Below are 20,422 nucleotides of genomic sequence, written 5' to 3'. Positions count from 1 at the left end.
GAGGAACACCATTCCATTATAACATGTGTATTCTCTAAGCAGAAGTTTCGGTGGGAGGGGGTAGTAGTGCCCAGGAATTCTTACGGAGGCAGCCGTAAGAGATCGCGGCCACTACAGCTTACAAGCCCCCCCCCCCCCAACACGCACACTTATACTACAACGTCTACTTGGAGAATATAATTAAGTTCATTGCAAATTCATGCCCAATGGCTAATTGTAGGTAAGATGAAACATGTATGGCTAAACCCGAACTTAAGTCATATGTATACATGCAATAACCACTCACCTACGGCAATGTTTACGAGATACATTTTTGTATATGTATGAAATTGGCATTGCGCTATTCGAAGAAAAACTTTCCTCTCTGTCTATCTTGAACAAGAATTATAAACAAGAAAAGTACCTTTAAACATAAAGAGCCATGACAGACGCAGGGCAATCACAAAACTCAGAATTGGATGTCACAAACCAAGCATAGAAACTGGCAGATTTCCCAAAAAATCCTGTCGACTAGAGGGTTACGCTTGTCCGTTCTGTCCAGAGCTAATTGAAGACAAATATCATTTTTAGATTTGTTTGCTCCAAATAATTTTTTGAAATTTACTGTACAAAGGGCCATCATCTTACCTACCGGGATTTACCTCAATGGACTTGAATAGAAAATCCAAATACATTGTGACATGTGACAACCTCTACATGGTATACATAGGAATTAAAGAATAGCTAGACACTAGAAATCCCTCCAATGATCGTAAAAACCCATTTTCATCCCATATTATGCACCCATCTGTTAAGTAGATTAAGTTTATAGAACTGTAGTTATGTATCAGTAGATGTAATGCTTTGTACCTTGTTGTACAATAAAGTAACACAAAAGGAGACAAAGTTAAGGACAGTATAGAATGCGTCTAGTCCGAAAGGTAACTCTAAACTGTTACGTAACAATAAGACATGCGGACTGCTTTGTAGACTTGCTACGAGCCATGGTTCAGACGGATAACATAACAATGGAACCCTATCATGTTTCCGTTATATTGTGTTGAATTCAAATTATTGTTTCACTTCTTTGTAATATGATTTTATCATGTTATTCCGTCACTTTGGTTTTGTACTGTATCTATCAGTAATTTACGTATTTTTGTCTGTATCTTTGATTTTGTTTGATATTAACGCCTCATGTTTGGGGTTTTCTTCGGCGGACCACAATGGAAAACGTCACTGAGTAGACGATATGTTTCCCTTTGTGAAATACACAAAGTATACAAAGCATCAAATAACAACAGCCACCTATAACGTTAACGTTAAATGACAATAACAATTGGCTGAGAAAAGATTATTTGCGACAAGCCATTGTATGGCCTGCTCACTCATAGCGCCCACTGAATAGCCTGCTACTTGCTACACTAGGGTGTATTTTATTTAACATTGGGTCAAGCTTTCCAAGCGCCAGTTGTTCGTTTTTCGACGCCATTTTGAGACTTAGCAGTTTTTCGACGCCATTTTGAGACTTAGCAATTCTCTTACTCAATGTACGCTCTTTGCAGTCCTGTTGCATTGTAGGTAAACCAAGAGGGTGGGGGTAACTATTAGTATGTTGCAGCTGAGATTGTATGGCAATATACAGTTTCAACAACAAAATTGTGTCAAGGTTCTCCAACAGAACTTGTACACAGACTAAGCTTTGTACCAACCTTTTGTCCGAGAAGGTTAAGAGCGATGCATATGGAGATGGAACGACAAAGAAATGAGATCTATTTGGCAGGCGAATCCGTCGCGTTTAAGACACGAAGGTCTCGGGCAGAAAGTTGGACTATATGGCCAGACGTTAGCAGGTGTTTGTCTGTACAGGTGCATTCACATCTACAGCGCACACTTGAACTCGCTCAATGTCGGTAGTTTCGGCGACGCCGGAAGTTACCATGGAGTTGACCCCCAGTGTCACGATGAACTACTGCCCTGTGAATAAAAGGCCATGTTGTTCAAAACAAATACAGATATTTGAGCAAGCCTAGAGTTGCATCGCCAAAAGCAGTTACTAAAGCCCCAAAGGCCTATTACACTAGACTTGAGGTACTATATGGAGGCACTGTTGCATTCCACAACGTAAACGTACCTTCACCGTACCGCTGGTACGAAATCAAACGTGCCTCCGCAGTGCCTCCGCAGTGCCTCCGCATGCGCAGTGCCTCCAGCGAACACAAACGTATCTTTCGCAAGGCTCTGTGCTTTTGAATTAAAAAGATTACGCATGTGGCAAAATGGTGCACGCCACAGAGTCTGACCGCTGGCGGGAACGGCTAGTCTCTACCGCTCGACTCCGGATCGAGAGAGAGAAATGGTTTATTATTGCCATTGACATTAAAAACATTTGCAGCACATTTACAAATGGCTGAATTGTCGTTTTTTCACACTCAGTATTTCGACCTCTAACTCAAGTTAACACTTTTAAAATAATCGAGTCACAACATAACATCTATTGTTTACAATAACTGGTCAGTTACTACACAAAGAAATATTCGCTACTATTCACAAATTACCCGTCTTGGTTCAGGAGCTTTACACAGTACGGTAATGTGCTATTAGCGAAACGAGAAGTTCTACACCGGAACTGAGAGAGTTTGTCTTTGTTTCTTAGAGACCTATCATGGGTATCCCCTCGTCTAGATGGAAGCCAATAACTGAATCTTTCAGAGTTGACAAGGGTTCGTGCAAGTCGTAGGCATCGCTGGAAACAAATCGTAAAAATGGAACAAATAGAGGTTCTGGAGTAAGCCGGCTAGAGAACTATAGCCGGCTAGGGAACAGTGCGAGTACAGAAACTGTACAAGTCTAAACAGTACAGACATTGGTTTCCTCTACTGCGGACAGAGATTTAACAGTGGTAGGGAAACTAGACAGACCAAAAAACTTGACCAGTTGCCAGCTCGCACTATGTGATATCTGAAAGCTCTTGAATCGCACATAGTAATCAGAATGGCCAAGAGAATGTTATACTGTTTGTATATATATTCGTCAGTGATTTTAAACATTTAAGTATGTTTGACTTATCAAAGTGACCTGTTACACTCTAATTTGGTTACCTTTTATGCAATGTAAAAGATGTAATTCAGCTCTAGGGCTGCCAAAGTTTTTTTTTCGTGTTCAAAACCCATTCATGAAGAGGCCGAGGGTTTATAGTATAGCCTGTATGCATTGGGGGTCGTCATGGTGTGATTAATTGGTCATTATGACACATGTCATATGTTATTAGTGGACAGTCATTTGGGTGGGTCCTTTCGACAATGGCAGATCCGTCAGCAATCATCTTTCATCAGCCTCCCATTCAGTGAGCTCCGAAATTTCATTACAGAAATGGGGGACCGAATTACCGGGCTTTAAAACCAATATAGCTAATGGGAGTATTGTCAACGTTTGAATGGTTCGTGAAGACTCATACACGTGCGTCACAAAAGCGTGACCATAGTAACGTTACCATGGCATCGTTACCATTATTAGTAACCATAGCAACGTCCTTTCAACAATGAGTACCGAAAATTTAATACAGAAAAAAGGGAAGCAACGTCACGGACGGAGAGACCAGTACAGTTCATGGCAGGGTTGTTTTAATAGTTCATGAAGACTCCTACATGCACGTCACAATAGCATTGCCATAGCAACATGGTTTCATCAGCTTCTTTCCCAAGGGCATAACATTAGTAGGATTTGAACTCGGGACCTTTGGGTTTTGGGCCAAACACCCTGCAGTCACTCCACATAACAGCACCATTTTTTTCACGGTTGTCGACCAAGCTCATCAACTGCATGCTTAAGAATAGTAAACGTTGACCATGTGTGTTTGTGCATAAGTGTGTGTGTGTGTGTGTGCGCGCGCGCGCGCGCGAGTGTTAGCACCAATATTAGCTGGACATTTCTGTGGTCTCAGAAGGGACCACATTGAAACCTCTTACTAAACATTCGGAATGTTTCTTGTGACATTATCCTTATAATATGCGGTTCTTCAACGTAAAGCAAAGATAGTTGTTATATCCACTTTGTACTGGAAGCCCATCTCATCTCCTACCCAAAGTCAGGTGCCCATTTTACACCTGGAGAAAGGAAAATAGAAAAGTCATGTAATAGGCCTTTCCCAAGGATATAACATTAGTAGGATTCGAACCCAGGACCTTTGGGTTTGGGGCCAAACACCCTGCAGTCACTCAACACCCAGCATCATTTTTTATTTTTTATTTTTTATTTCAAAATGAGCAATACATACCATCTTACAAATGATAGGCGTGTAATATAATTGGCCACGGCATGCAACAGTTGATAATCACACTGGGCATCATCAAAATTTCAAATTTCATTACTCAATATGGCCATTGATATCCCTATGCACTTATTGTACTCCACTGAGTTGTTTGGACACATTCGCGCGTTACTAACCAGAGAGATATGGTGGTATAATTTCCCTTGGGACTCTCCAGTTCGCATCGCACAAGGACGAACGCTATCAGGTGCCTTTTTTTGTTTTCGCATTGCACAAGGACGAAGGCTTTCAGGTGCCTTTTTTTCTTTTCGCATCTTCGGCCGCGACGTTTGGGTCGGTCGAACAGGCAAGAACATGGCCAGGTTGGGTCTAGGCTTGGCTGTTGCCGTTGCGTTTGCCATTTTTCTAGTCGACTCTTCTGAACCACCGTCCGGTAAGAAACGTTTTCTGTACTTTATAAATGTGTCGAGTGTCGTTCAATTTTTGTGCATGTCTTTGGAACTCTTGTTAACGTTAAGACGTTTCAAACAGTGGAAGACCCGTTTATAATTTCACCCGCCATTTTCTTTTAAGAATATCCATGTTTGAGAATGAAAGCAGGATGTGTATTGGTTGTCTGAAATAAGAACGGGAACGACTTATCTAAAAAGAAAAACGAACTAGCCAACGCTAAGGGAGACTGACCATTGGCCGATAAGGCAAGTCTTTGTCGGGTACTTATACCTGTACTGACAGGTATAAGTAGAAAGTGACATCTGTGATTGTTATCAATATATGTGCGTATTAACTGTTGAAGTAACATCGACAATTTTCGGGTGACCACATTTGTGGTATTGCTGAAACTTCAATGAAGATCAAAGATGGAAAATATATGAAATTTACTCTTTTATGTAGGAATTGTGTGTATGTGGGAGTGCATGTGTCTCTGTGCACGTGTGTGTGTATGTGTATGTGTATGTGTGTGTATGTATGTATGTGTGTGTGTGTGTGTGTGTGTGTGTGCGCGCGCATTGTGTGTGTGTGTGTGTGTGTGCGCGCGCGCGCATGTGTGTGTGTGTGTGTGTGTGTGTGTGTGTGTGTTTGTGTTCCATGTGTTGATGTTTTTACAACACTCAGGCATCGCTTTGTGCTTTCAACAGTTATATAATGAGGGACATCAATTTTTACTTGTTATCATCAGGGTTTATAGGGACAATTACATGTAGCACCAATATCAGACAGGTGTTTCTGTGGTCTTAGTAGGGACCACATTGAAACCTCTTCCTAAAAAATCGGAATATTTCTTTTGACCTTATCCTCATAATTTGCGGTACATTGTATTTGCACGCTTACGTAAAACAAATGTGGTTCCATAGTCATCCACTGTGTCTAGGGCACGGTACTGGAAGCCCATCTCTCTCCTAACCGAAGTCAGGTGCCCATTTTACCACACCTGGAGAGAGGAAAGTAGGAGAGTCATGTAAACTGTCTTTCCGAATGGCACAATATTAGTAGGATTCGAACCCAGGACCTTTGGGTTTGGGGCAAAACACCCTGTAGTCACTCCACATGGCAGCACCATTTTTTACATTTCTTTTTTTTTTTCTTTTTTTTTTTTAAATAAAAGAGCAATACATGCCATCTTAAAAATGATAGGCGTGTAATATAATTGGGCACGGCATGCAACAGTTGATAATCACACTGGGCATCATTAAAATTTCAAATTTCATTACTCAATATGGCCATTAATATCCCTATGCGCTTATTATACTCAATTGAGTTGTTTGGACCCATTCGCGCGTTACTAACCAGAGAATGGTGGTATGATTTCCCTTAATTGGGACTCTCCAGTTCGCTTCGCTCAAGGACGAAGGCTAAGCCTGGAGTCCAGCCTTGTTAGCTTTGTTCCTCTCCCGAAGGCCGATAACGCCAACAGCCTGGAGCGACCTTCGGAAGCGGAACAAAGCGAACAAGGAGTTAGCGACCTTCGGGAGCGGAACAAAGCGAACAAGGGGTTAGCGACCTTCGGGAGCTGAACAAAGCGAATAGTATTCAATATAGAATACAACACGGTGTATTCCGGAAAACCCCTCGGTCCCAGCCCTCCCGCGGGTCGGATCACTCTCCGGCCTTCGGCCGTCGGGCGATCCGACCCGCGGTCGGGCTGGGACCTCGGGTGATACGGAATACATCGTGTTGTATTCTATATTGATCATTAGACTTAGAAATATCAGATTGGTGACTCACAAACACACAACATCACCAGTACATCTAACCAGGTGTTCGTGAGGTTTACATCTGACAGGAGTGTCACCCGTCAAGGGTTCCAGTTCTCCTACACAGCCACATGCACAGCCAGTGGCAAGGTGTTTGGTTACAGCGAGCACGTGTGCGTTGTTGCCGTCGCCAGTAAAGTATTTTTGTAGATCTTTTGTAGGGTTATGGTGTAGCTGAGCAGTGTGACTCTAGAATGTTCAATAGTATTGTTTGTGATTTAATTAGCAGTTACGCCTTGCAACTTTTTATTTACAAATGGCAAAGTTGATCTGGAAATCATCAGCATTCAGTTAAAATCTCATGCTGAAAGCTAGTTAGTTGAGGAATGACTCCTACTAGTCACTACAGGCTTTAGTAAATTGCTGTTTTCTTTCTTTTACAGAGTGCCCAAAGCCAGGCTACGTCCCTTTTAACGGAGTTTGCTACAAGCATTTTGCTGAGGAGAAGCCCTACGATCAGGCCAGCCAGACGTGTGCCTCAGACGGAGGACTGTTGGCCCTGCCTAAAGACAGCGAGACCAACGACTTAATCGCTGGACTGGGAGACCAATTGCAAAACCGTTGGATCGGGCTGAACGACATCGCTACCGAAGGCCAGTGGGTGTTTGAGGACGGACAAACCCTGGAGTCGAACGGGTATTTTAACTGGGACACAGGTTATTATGGTGATCAACCAGATGGAGACAACTGGGAAAACTGCGCTGCCTTCTCGTGGGGTCCCCTGTCCAAGTGGCATGATTGGCCATGCAGCACGGCAATGCCATTCACCTGTCAGATAGGTCAAGGTAAGCGTTCTATGACCAATACCATTACCATAACCAAAGAAAAATTGCAACAATATATTTCCTGGTTCGTCAATTTAATATGTATCATATGGTGAGTTTTCTTACGACGCTTGGGTCGGTCGGAGATACAAAAACATGCATGGTCAGGATAGGCTTTGACTGTTACCTTGTCATTTGCCATTTGCCTAGTCGACTCTTCTTACACAGTTACTTTATAATTTTCCCGCCATTTTCTGTCACACCCCAGTCATTTTATTTCAAGAATTTTTCTGTCCAGAAGTTAAGAATTTTACGAGTGCTTGGCCGTAAATTCGTTGTTGAGATTTACATACCAACAATCATTAAGATTCATCAACCCTTTCTTGGGTACCGGTTATTAATTGCCAAACAAAATTGGCACCCGCAGTCCCCAAAAAGTCTCTAGGGGGGCGAAAAACTGAACGTTCCTCTGCAGTACCATTAACACCGCTAGGGAAAATAGTTTGTAACATTTCCTTGTCTTCTAAAGACCTACCCACATACCAAATATCACAACAATCCAAAACTATAGTTCCACGAACACATACCTTTGCCAAATAAACCTGCCTTATTGTTATGTAGACTGATGTCTGTAGACATAAATGTGTTAATCATTACATTTTATTTTATATGCCTGGAGTTGGTTAATAAAATCCAAATTTTCCCGGGGTACATGCATCCCGACCCCTTAGAATGAGGGTAAGTAAAGTGAATGAGATATTAGTAGATTGAATCTATTTGAAATCTATTCCTACTATTTGAAGGCATTGACTTCTTTTAGTATGCAAAACAAGGTGAATTCTCAAAGAAATATCGTAGACGACGTGTATTTTCAAATCTTATTATGTATAAGTATATGAATCACGTTTGAGGGCATTAACCGTATTGCAGCAGCGACACCTAGCTGCAGTGTTAGATACAACCGGTCATTATCAAGGGAGGTGCCAGACGGCCAGCGGAATGTTGTTCGGCCGGCATTAAGGCCTGTCAACTTGCAACTGAAACTCGCAATTTTGTGGAAAAATGCTTCGTTCTCTGACCAGCTCTTTTTCTACTTTCATCATGCAATTGATGCCTACACCAACAATAGCTTCAACTGTGCAGCCCAGCACCACGACTGTGCACCCCAACACCACGACTGTGCACCACAGTACCACGATTGTGCACCCCAACACCACGACTGTGCACCCCAACACCACGACTGTGCACCCCAACACCACGACTGTGCACCCCAACACCACGACTGTGCACCCCAACACCACGACTGTGCACCCCAACACCACGGCTGTGCACCCCAACACCACGACTGTGCACCCCAAAACCACGACTGTGCACCCCAACACCACGACTGTGCACCCCAACACCACGACTGTGCACCCCAACATCACGACTGTGCACCCCAACACCACGACTGTGCACCCCAACACCACGACTGTGCACCCCAACACCACGACTGTGCACCCCAACACCACGACTGTGCACCCCAACACAACGACTGTGCACCCCAACACCACGACTGTGCACCCCAACACAACGACTGTGCACCCCAACACAACGACTGTGCACCCCAACACCACGACTGTGCACCGCAGCACCACAACTGAGCAGCCCAGCACCAGGACCGAGAAGCCCAGCACAGCGGCTGTGCAGCCCAGCACCACACGTACAGCTCTGCAGGCCAGCACGGCTAAGCTACCGCCCGGTTAGGAACAATTATTGAACTTTTTAGGGTTTGTTTGATTTTGTGCGTGTGTTTGTAACTGGAGCCGAAAAAAACTGAACGTTCCGAAGCAGTACCATTAACATCGCTAGGGAAAATAGTTCATAACATTTCCTTGTCTTCTAAGGATCTACCCGCATACCAAATACCAAAACAATCCAAAAATTTTCAGGCGTATTCTTGCCGACAGGCATCACTGCAAAACCTCAGTTAATAGATCTTATAATACGATAATAGCTGTTATAGGTAGTGCGACATCTAGATAGTTTGAATTTATTGATTTCAGTTCCAAATCTGCACACCAAAACATTATGAACAATGTGACTTGAACAGGGTTTTCTTATATATGTAATATACATATATGCGGATAGATTTTTCAGAATACAATATCATTGGTTTCCCTGTCTACACTTAAAAAAAAGGACCAATATGTAATTTGTTTTGGGGCTTATCTACCATCACTGACCAAATGACATTGTGATTATGGAAACTTTGTTACCACCGAGAAATATTGTAGGTTAGACAGTCATGCATTGTAACGCAAACGTCACAGAAACTCCCAACTGAAACTCGTGTGGAAATTGCATTTTCTTTGACAAGCTCTTTTTTCGCCCTCACCATGCATTGATGCCTACATCAACATCAGCTTCGACCCACACAGCACTCCCCTGCCCCCTGGGGCACCTCCAGTGCGCACACGGAAATGCCTGCATCCTGTCGTGGCAGCGGTGTGACGGGCGGACGGACTGTTCGGACGGGAGTGACGAGGAAGGTTGTGGTAAGTTATCATGGTGTTGTATCCTGGATTGTCCTGACAGACCGGCATCCAAAATGTGCTTCTATCCTAAAAGCGCTTCTGGGATATCTCGTAAAATTGTAATTCGGAAAGAAATCCTATTCTTACCACTGTTAACAAAGAAGCTTTAAAATGTTCTCCTCTCGCGTAGCGTTTTGTTTCGTATCCCTTAAACTCCAATGGCTTGATAACTAGAACTGAAAAAAGTAAGACAGCATTTTTCTTGAGAACTTTCCATGTCCCGTAGATTTCCTACTCGTCATGTTGATCGTTTGATGTTCAAAGCGATATCTCCATATTGTTATGATTTTCAGTGTGCCTGCCAACTCCTGTGGATCTCAACCTCGACGGTAGACTTGCGATGCTGCCGAATCAGTTGGGTCAGACGACGTTTGATGAGATACAGAATTCCTCCGTCGTGGAGCTGCTCAACAGCTCGACAAGCAACGCAGAGAAACAACATCCCGAGTTCCGGGAATTTGCATCTGCAGTCATCTTCCCGCGATGTGTTCTCTCGGAAGAGAACGACACTTCCTGCTCTTCATCTCTACATGGAGACAACAATAAAGTGTGTATGTGAGTGAAAGTTTTGTTTTTCACTTGAAATTGTGGCAATGAGTCTGCATTTATTGATTCTTTCTTAGATCATCAACATTCACTTGGTCATTCATTCTCAAAGTTGCGATAGAAATGTTCGCTCAAAAATTGCCTTCATTTGTCTTTTGTTTTTGATATTTGAAGGGTGTTTCTAAATCTTCCTTTTTTGTATTACATGTACATGTTGCAGTACACAACGCGTACCGTGCCGCTCATGGTGTGAGGAAGTCCTGCACATGGCTGATGACCGGACGAAGACTCTGTTCCCTACCTGTGACCTGTTTCCGTCCCCACCACATGCCTGTTGGAACGCTGAACCAGAGAAGAAGAACATAGAAGGTCAGGAGGAGGGTTAGGTTCACCGATTTCCTTCTAAAGTAGCACTTGAAATTGCAGAGAAAAACTGCTAAACTTTACTTCCAACACTGAATTAAACTATATGGACTTACCCTCTATATCTTCGGTAAAACTCCGTCAACCAACCGTCAACCTCCAGCAGTGACGTCAGGAACACACCACTTTTGCAGGAGGGGGATATAGGTATCAGAACACTCAACAGAGACGGGGGTCGACATAGACTTTCTGATACTTATGACCCCCTGTTTCAAAAGTTGTGCGTTTCTGACGTCACTGCTGGAGATAGGGTCATTCTGTGAACAAGGTCGACGGAGATTGACCGACAATTTAGAGGGTAAGTCCCTATAGTTTAATTCAGTGTTGTTTCAAGTTTAGCAATTTTTTTCTATAATGTATTCTACCAACACAGGTGCATATGAACTTTCACGCTAAGATACTTGAAATTGTTATTCTCTATACAGAAGGCTGTCATTTTATACACAAGGCTTTATCGCAATGAACCTGAAGTGCAAATTCAAATACATCATTACATGTGACAATCCCCGCATGGCATCAAATAAGGTTTAGATATTAGAAATTCCCCCAATGATTGTAAAAGCCTCCAATGATTGTAAGAAACTTATCCCATACTACAACTCCTGTATTAGTTAGATAAGCCTTAAGTTAAGCCATAGAATTGTAGTTATATAGATGCCATACTCTGTACCGCGTGCAATAAAGTTATTATTATTATTATGTTATGTCACTTAGATTTTATCATTTCCTGCATAATCACATCACAGAAAGAAAGTTGGATGTCACCACACATTCAGAAATGCATTATGTCTAACGACATATGATAAATTGCTGACGTGTGGTCATTTTGATCTTTCCCAGTTTGCTACCATGGTAGAGGCATAAACTACCGCGGTTCAGCGAATAAAACTGTTTCCGGGGCAAATTGTGTCGAGTGGTCCGCTGCGCAGGCTGGTTTCTACAAGACCGAGTACCCCTGGGCTAACCTGGAGAACAACTACTGCCGCAACCCTACCGGACTCGAGCGGCCATTTTGTCTCTTGGAAGATGGCAGCCAGGAGGAGTGTGACGTCATTCCGTGCAGTAAGTTGTGTTGCCAATTTCAGACATCTTCTGGACCTTGTCATGTTTCTACGGCCTCTCAAATTGATACTTTCGTTGTCAGGCTCTTAAAGGGGCATTCCACTGCAGAAGGGAGTGTTATTGTGCTGTTTAGGTGATTTTTGTATACTTGTATCCTTGGGATTTTACGAGAGCCACAGACTTTCCTGTAAGACTCAATTCTCCATGCTTTTGGTTTCTTAAGATTCTTATGTAGAATCAAGACATTGTCTGATGAGGCTGAAATTTTTCTTAATTTATTACGCCGGTGCCAGTACTGAAATACAGTAGAAGCCAGTTAATTGCACAACGGATTAACTGCACGGAATCCCAAATCCAAAACCGGTGCGGTCTAGCTAAATAACTAAACACCAGCCGGATAATTGCACGAAATTCACTGGCAAATAGGCCGTGCAATTAAGCGGCTTCTACTGTACATGATATTGTGACCATTGCTGCTTATTCACATTGTGCAGATCCAGTGCTTTGCATGGGTGTTTTTCTCAACCATGTCATGCAGTCATGTTTTTATGTATGTTTATTGATGGGTACTTTTATTGCCTTTTCTAACGTATTACACCCAGACGGTGTCGGCTGCTGGGACTTGGGTCCTCCAAACTACGGAAAGAGAATTCCTGTCAAAAGGTTCTACAACGTGGGAGAAAAGGTGGCGTTCGCCTGTAACGTGGGGTACTCACTAGAGAACGGGTCTGACGGCGAGGTGAGGTGCACTGAAGGAGACATCTGGCAACCTGACAAGCCCAGCTGTTCAGGTAATTTTTGTATACTTCTATCCTTGGGCAGGTTTGACTGTATGTACTAGTCTCTTCTTAAACTTTTATCATGGAATAAGATGGACTCTTGCTAACGTTAGATCTATTTCATTATGTCTTCAGAAATACAATGAATTGTAATGAATATTTTAACAGTCGAGCAATAATTTTGTTGTGCGCAGATAGCAGGATTCTACCTTAGTTCAATATTCCTAGATAATTCCATCAACTGCCCGCTGACCGGGCAAATAAGGGTATTTTGGCGTAGTACTGTAGGTTTTCAACAGAAAGTGATCCTTGTTTTGTACTTTTCCCTTCCTTAGTGGATATCAGGGGAAAGCTGGAAGAGGATCTGCTCGTTGTGTACAGCCCAAACCAGGCACCTAAGACTGAGAACCACTCCCTGTCCGCCATCAGTTTCAATGGCTCTGTGGAACAGATCGTCGACCTGGTTAGTTTAAGCATCTATATATAACACACTTAAAATCTGTGTTGTTTACCACTTCTAGGCAACAAAACGATGTAAAAAAAAACAAGCAACTTAGAAATGCTGTGACTTTTATTTCAGGACGAAAAACGAGAGCTGCTGGTTGCTGCTGTAGTCATTGACTTCGTAAGTTTATCCAATTATGTAAATTTCAGGCACTTCAGAAACTATGCAATTCTGTCATTTATTTATGACGAGATTTAGTTTCTATTGTTATAATTATAGAAAATACTGTAAATGCATTTAATTTCCCAGTAGCGGGAAAAACTTTGCGGTAGCACCATGCACTGTAGCATCTTACTGCCATGTTCGCGGTGGTTTAAAATTTGCGGTGAAGTGGTCACCGCGAAAACTGCGAACATCAAACCACCGCGAAAGTTTCTGCATTTACAGTATTTTGTTTTCTGTCAGACCTGGCAGGACAGCCGGCTGAAATGGGAACAAGGGTACTACGGGGACATCAAGACCATCAGCGTCTCGGGGAGCAGCATCTGGATCCCTACACTTACCCTGAAAAAGAAGTATGTACTGTTAAACAGGTTCATCAGTCACGTATGCATACAGTTACTATCAATTTTGACTGTTTTTCGATGTCTGACAGCACATCTTGGTCACGGAGAATGGCCTAGTCTCGATCTCGCGATTAGAAAGATTAAGGAGGCAATCCCTATCCAGCTGGAGGGAGCAAAGCTGAACCGCAATGAGGGTTGGGAGCTCCCCAAGTCCTACCTACTCCTTCTCAGCAAGGAGGCGGGGTAGGGGGCAGATGATCTACGCAAGCCTGGCCTAGTCTCGTGTTCTCTCGCGAGATCGAAACTAGACCATTCTCCGTGACCAAAATGTGCTGCCAGACATCGAAAATTTAAAAGTATGTACACCTTTAAAACAGTCACCATTGGAAGAAAATTGATAGAAGTATGTTTATCATGGAATAAGATGGAATCTTGCTAGTTCTATTTCACTATTTCTTAATACAATGAATTGGAATGAATATTTTAACAGGCGAGCAATAATTTTGTTGTGCCCAACATAACAGAATTCTACCTTAGTATAATATGAACATGACCAGTATTTGTGACGACCCTGGAGACAATTCCATGAACAGTTCCATCATGCTGGTAGATAGTGGATAAATAAGGGTATTTTGGCGCAGTACTGTAGGTTTTTAACAGAAAGTGATCCTTGTTTTTAACTAATGAAATTAAGATTACAAATTCCTTTTTTCAGACATACAAGGAATGTCATTTTCACACTCACTCATTCACTCACTCATTCACTCACTCACTCACTCACTCACTCACTCACTCACTCACTCACTCACTCACTCACTCACTCACTCACTCCTCCTCAATGTTATTTTACCAGTAGAATATTGCAACTTTTTTACTTCAGTGCAACACAACGATGAACAGTCCAAGGACGAGGAAACAAGGGTTGTCAGAAAACTGAGAAATGAGATTCGTACGAATACTATGAGATACGCACGAACCACTATGCGAAAACGCAAGAACCTTATGAAAATCACACGAATTACTATGCGAAAACGTACGAATCTTATGTGATACACACGAACCTTATGTGATTTGCACGAACCTTATGCGAAAACAGCCAATTACTGCCCGGGTCACGTGACAGGCGGAGCGGGATTTCAAGATGGCGGCTTCGATTTTAGCGACGGAAAAATACGATGTGACACGCAGAAATGAAGAAAAAGAGTATCTCACATGTTTTTAATACGTCTTCGTGTTGGTATATGTCCATTCAATACTTTGACATAAAAACATCACGGATAGAAATGCTCAGAAACATGCCTTCTCCATACGTAGCGGCGGCGGCCTGTTTGAATAAGGTTCGTGTAAATCACATAGTGATTCGTGCGAATCACATAAGGTTCGTGCGTTTTCGCATAGTGATTCGTGTGATTTTCATAAGGTTCGTGCGTTTTCGCATAGTGATTCGTTCGTCTCACATAATATTCGTACGAATCTCATAAGGTTCGTGCAAATGCTTAGGCACCCCTGGTGAGACTTTGTTGATTTTCCACAGTGCTGATCCTTCGTACCCGGGACTGGCTAAGGACGTACCGCTTCTGATCACCATCGATGGCAGGGTAACATGGAGGGTGGAGACTCTGACCAGCACCATCTGTGATGCAAACCCGTTCTACTTCCCTGCCGACACCATGGAATGCCACATCTGTTTCTCTGTGTCCTCTGCGATCAAGCAAACCATCGGTATGCTTTTGCAAATGTTCGATGAAAGGACTTATTTCATGCTATTGTGGAATGCCGAAATTGTGCAAGTACAATCATTATGGTGCATGCTTTCACAAAGGTGGCATGAATTAATTAAAGCCATATCAGTAACGTTTGGGTATTCAGAAGGAAGCCGCAACGTTGCCAAAACTTCGGCAGAGAAAATCGCACAGGAATTTATAATATAAATAATGTATAAAAATGATTTGTGAAACACAGAATGCGGAGCGGGCAGTTCCTGTGGCGTCTGGTCTCCAACTCAACAGGAGGACGAATGGAATCGGAAGGACAAGATCTTCACAGAAGGCAACAAGACGGCGTGCTTCGCTGTTCATCTGGAGAGGATCCCCCTGTTCCACATCGCCACGACTGTTGCCCCCTGTGTCATCCTGGTGGTGCTGATGACCATCACCTTCGTCATGCCCATAGACAAGGGAGACCGGATCTCCTTTGGAGTGACCATCCTGCTCTCCATGGTCGTGTCTCTCGTGTTTGTCACGGATGTACTTCCTGTGAAAGGAGCGCTGCCATTTTTCGGTGAGGAAAGTTGTGCTATTCTTACTTTTGTCTATTGCTCTTTGAGCACAAAGTAGTGGTTCTGGAAACTGGAACAGTAGGGTCTTGTATCATGTGAGGCCTTTACCTGGCCGATGTTTCGGTAGCTCCTCAGCTACCGTACTGAGGGCCTGAAAGAACTGGTAGAAAAATGCAGAGTCCAGGTACATGTCAGGTAGCGATTCAAGCATTCAAATTTTCTAATATCAATCTGATGTCACGTAACTGTTAACCACGGATGATGTTACAGCCACGCTGATAGTCGTGTGCATGGGGCTGATGGGACTTTTCCTCTTCTTCACCATCTACATCATCAGCCTCCACGACAAGGAGGGGAGTCTGTCTCCAATGGCGAAGACTTTCTTTCTCCACTACATGGCAAGGTACGTAGTACTCACCTATCCAAAACAAAAACAAAAAAGCAAACTCTATAAGACTTATTTCCTTGTTTTTGATGGTTGTCAACACTTGTTGGCTTTAGTTCTAAATGGCTTTTCACACTTGGTGAGAACGACGCGAAGCTTAACCGAATCCAATTGGCAGCTTCAATTCAAATTTTATTTTATATCAAGCATGTAACCAAGAAAAAAATATTTTTGTCCTCAGTAGGCAGATTCAAACTGATTTTGTCGTGGAAGAATCCTGGTGGCAACATTTTGTTCAGTACAGCCTCTATGAAGCAATCTAAACGCATGCATTGAGCAACAATAGCTGTGAATGTAAATGGATGTAGACATATGCATCATCATACAAATGCATTTCCTTCTTATTGATTTTAAGGTTCCTGCTGCTTGGAGACCTCACACAGAAGGAGGCTACGAGCGACGATGGAGAGACAGGCCTGCCCGGCGGGAAGCCAGCCTGGGCTGTGCGGACCAACCGCGTGGCCCCTGCCCATGACATGGCGGTGACCGACGTAGAGGCCTCAGCTCAAGTCTCCGAGACAACCCGCCAGCTGTCCGGCCCGCCCACCCGCCAGGAGGCCGCCTTGTCCTCTGACTTCAGTGACCTGATCCACAGCGTGGAGGAGCTGACCAAGGCGGTGAAGAACGAGCCGGAGGTGTCCGATTATACCCTGCTGACCAAGGTCCTTGACAGGCTGTGCCTTGTCCTGTACGTCATCAGCGTGGCCGTGGCCGTGCCCATGACCATGTGTCTGGGCAAGTAAAGAGAGAGATCAGACACATGTTATCTGTGAATACTGTAAATGCAGAAACTTTCGCGGTGGTTTAATGTTCGCGGTTTTCTCGGTGGCCGTTTCACCGCGAACTTGAAACCATCGCGAACATTTTTCCATGGCAGTAAGAGACAACAGAGCATGGTGCTACCGCGAAAATAAAACCACCGCGCGAAAAGTCATTTTTCCCGCTACCGCGAAATTAAATCTCCGCGAACTTAAATGCATTTACAGTATGCCCGATGACAATTACAGCCTAACTTCATTGCAATATACAGCTAGAATTGTGCAAAATGTGGTAAAAGCTTGAAACTTGGTATGATGAATCCTGAGTACGTACTAAATATTTTCAAGGGTGGGTCTAATTCAAAATGCATGTTTCTTAGCAACGGCTGCTAGGTAACCGATTTTCCCTGCAAATAGCTACACTATTCTACATATTCATACATGGATTGAAATATATTGTATTAATACTTCAATCCATACATAGATTGAACTGTATTGCCCTTTGTTGCCTTTTTAAATTTTTTTCCAATTTCTTTACTGAAAATTTATAGTTTTGGCTCCTATGCCTATTGTATTAAAACTCAATTACCTGAGATTTTGTGTGGGGTTGCGTACAGTGCACAGGACTCTGTCACGTGCACACTTTAAAACTTCTTTAGTTGGGATTTTACCGCTTTTTTAAAACCAAAAATGTATATCTTGGGTACCTTTGTCATGAAAAATCAGACTGATCTGAAATCTGATATAACTTTGGTACAGGGAATGGAAAAGAGGCCACCAGTCCATTTTGCATATATAGGGATTTTCTGGAAGAGTCCATTCTAGTATAAGGGGTAGCCTTTTTTAAAATTCACTTTGCAGTGGGATGATGTTTTGAGATTGGTCAATGTCTAAATAACGGACGGAGATAGATTGAAATTGCAAATATCGGCCTTCCTAGTTATTTACTCATTTCAGCTTTAACTAGAGTTCGGCGACCTCATACCTCCATGAAAATTTAGAGCTTTCGTGAATTTCATGCAATTGATTAACATATTAACATAATTTATGCATTAATTATACAATTTTCTCATTAATTATGCAAATAAGGCCCTCATTTGCATAAGATGCATATCACTATTAACATCTTTGCGCAAGCTACCTGCATACCTAAAATGCAGACAATCCGTCATTCCTTTCTGCAGTTATCCTCTTTGGTGTGTCTTGACAAAAACGCCCCTGCAGTTCCACAATTAAAAGTTAGGGGGCTGAAACCTTCCCCACTTTGTCATGACGCTACAAGCTTTCTACCACCCAAATGTCTCGACCATATCACGTCCGGGACAAGAGATACATTGGAAAAACTGTTATGATAGAATGTTCTCATTAATTATGCAAATGTATTCCTATTTTGCATAATTATTATCTTACCTTGTACAACATTGTCTAAGGTACTCACATACCAAACATCATGCAAATCCGTTATTCCCTTCTTGAGTTATCGTCTTCAGAAGTTTTTGACAAAAATGCCCCTGCTATCCCAAAACTAGACGCTAGGGGGCCCAAACTTATGTCATTTTTTTCTGGACACAAGAGCTATCTAATACTCAAAACTCGTGACCATACCATGTTCAGAACACCGAGATAGCAAAACCGGAAGTTGCGCTGCAGTACCAAGGGGAGCCGCTAGGTGGCCCAAAATCTAATCATTTTCAGCTTTCATCACACCCTACCAACACACCAAGTATGAAACCAATCCATCCACCCGTTTTTCAGTTATCTTGTTTACACACACAGACACAGACAGACAGACAGACAAACGCTGGGTAAAATATAACCTCCATGACATTTCATGGAGGTAATGATCCATCTATGCAGCCAGAGCTATCAAATTGTTACAACATGTACAGTTAGTCCCTTAAGAACCTTTGTAACATACTTCACTTCAGTTCATCCTCATATGAGGTGCCATTAACGATGTCCGACCATGCATCTCTGTCTAACATCGCGGCTAGCAAGTTGTAGTCCTTTAAACCAACCTCCTCCTCCAGAACTTTCTTAAGTGTCAGGTTCGGTCATCCTCTTTTTCTCTTCGCGTCAGGTTCCCAGAGGAGGACTTTGGCAGCCATCTCCTCATGACGTGCTACATGACCATCTAGATACAGTCTTCTATTCTGGATAGTTCTAGTGATCGGGGGAAGTCCGTTACACAGTTTTTTGTTTCCGATGCGACTCTGCCAGGGTGCATTCATAGCGTAACGAAGCAGGTGGGTGTAGTTACCATCCAGTTTCTTGGACAGGGATTTAGTTAGTGTCCATGAGTCTGAACCATAAAGCAAAATATCCTATACACATGCTTTAAATACTTTCAGCTTTGTGGTGCTCTGAATGGGGGGCCTGCCAACTTACTTACCTGTTACTTGACAAGGTCTTAGATCATCAGAACGTTTGTAAGGTGAAATAAGATACATCTTAGTTTATAATGTTAGAAAGATGAGCACTAAAGTTGATGTACTTTACGGAGCTTATGGAGCATATAGAAGTGACAAGTTAGAAGTAAAAAGAGCATGCGGCCTTCGGGCGTTTTCTGTGTGGCCTGGGGATGACCCAAACATAGATATTTAAGGACCAAAAAAAGAGTGACCTTCTTGTGAATATCTTGTATTTTCTTTAGAAAAATTTGTAATATTTTATAAACTCTTGTTCCATTGATATCTCCCTAACTTACCAGTGGCTATTACAAGCGGCTAGGTCTACTGACAAAGACCAACAGAAAACATCCAGCTGTTACATGTAAACTACTGTTTACTCTGTCATTTTATTAGGAATTTCTACAAGACTGTGTGTTATTGTTATCAGCCTGACCGGACAATGTGTGTTATTATCACATTCCTATCTATATATCTATATATATCTATATCTATATTTATATATATATAATATAACTCTCTCTATATATATATAGAGAGAGAGAGAGAAAGAGAGAGAGAGAAAGGGAAAGAGAGAGGTAGATAGATATATATAGAGAGAGATATATAGATATATAGATATCATTTCATAACTGTTGCAATTATAGCAACAATATTGTTAGTCACAGACAGCCTGGCTCCCATACCAGCTGGCAAAACTGTGTTATAAACAACGAACACATGTTACACTGTATGTACATGTAGAGTTTGATTTTATGCGTGCATGCTTACCATACTTGAACATGTCTGCAAGACACTAAACTGTTAAAACGCGTGAGTTTTATATTAAAACGTACGCAAAAAAAATGGGCTTTTGTTATTTCTGCGT

General features: G+C 42.5%; 2 protein-coding genes across 2 annotated transcripts; both read left to right on the top strand.

The window, feature by feature from the left end:
* The first annotated feature begins 4,603 nt into the window (after positions 1 to 4,603).
* LOC118427065 (splicing factor 3A subunit 2-like) lies at positions 4,604 to 9,014 on the top strand. The gene is made up of 3 exons (XM_035836703.1): positions 4,604 to 4,682; positions 6,888 to 7,289; positions 8,398 to 9,014. Exons 1-3 carry the CDS (start codon positions 4,604 to 4,606, stop codon positions 9,012 to 9,014), a joined length of 1,098 nt encoding a protein of 365 aa, XP_035692596.1.
* A 3,782-nt stretch (positions 9,015 to 12,796) lies between these two features.
* LOC118427064 (neuronal acetylcholine receptor subunit alpha-9-I-like) lies at positions 12,797 to 17,131 on the top strand. Its single transcript, XM_035836702.1, has 8 exons — positions 12,797 to 12,803; positions 12,990 to 13,117; positions 13,235 to 13,279; positions 13,565 to 13,674; positions 15,200 to 15,387; positions 15,628 to 15,945; positions 16,214 to 16,346; positions 16,744 to 17,131. Exons 1-8 carry the CDS (start codon positions 12,797 to 12,799, stop codon positions 17,129 to 17,131), a joined length of 1,317 nt encoding a protein of 438 aa, XP_035692595.1.
* Positions 17,132 to 20,422: the final 3,291 nt, after the last annotated feature.

Source organism: Branchiostoma floridae, chromosome 12 (assembly GCF_000003815.2).
Source record: "Branchiostoma floridae strain S238N-H82 chromosome 12, Bfl_VNyyK, whole genome shotgun sequence".
Classification (NCBI taxonomy): domain Eukaryota; kingdom Metazoa; phylum Chordata; class Leptocardii; order Amphioxiformes; family Branchiostomatidae; genus Branchiostoma; species Branchiostoma floridae.
Note: the sequence above shows the minus strand (reverse complement) of the source record. Positions and strands in the feature narration are given on the sequence as shown.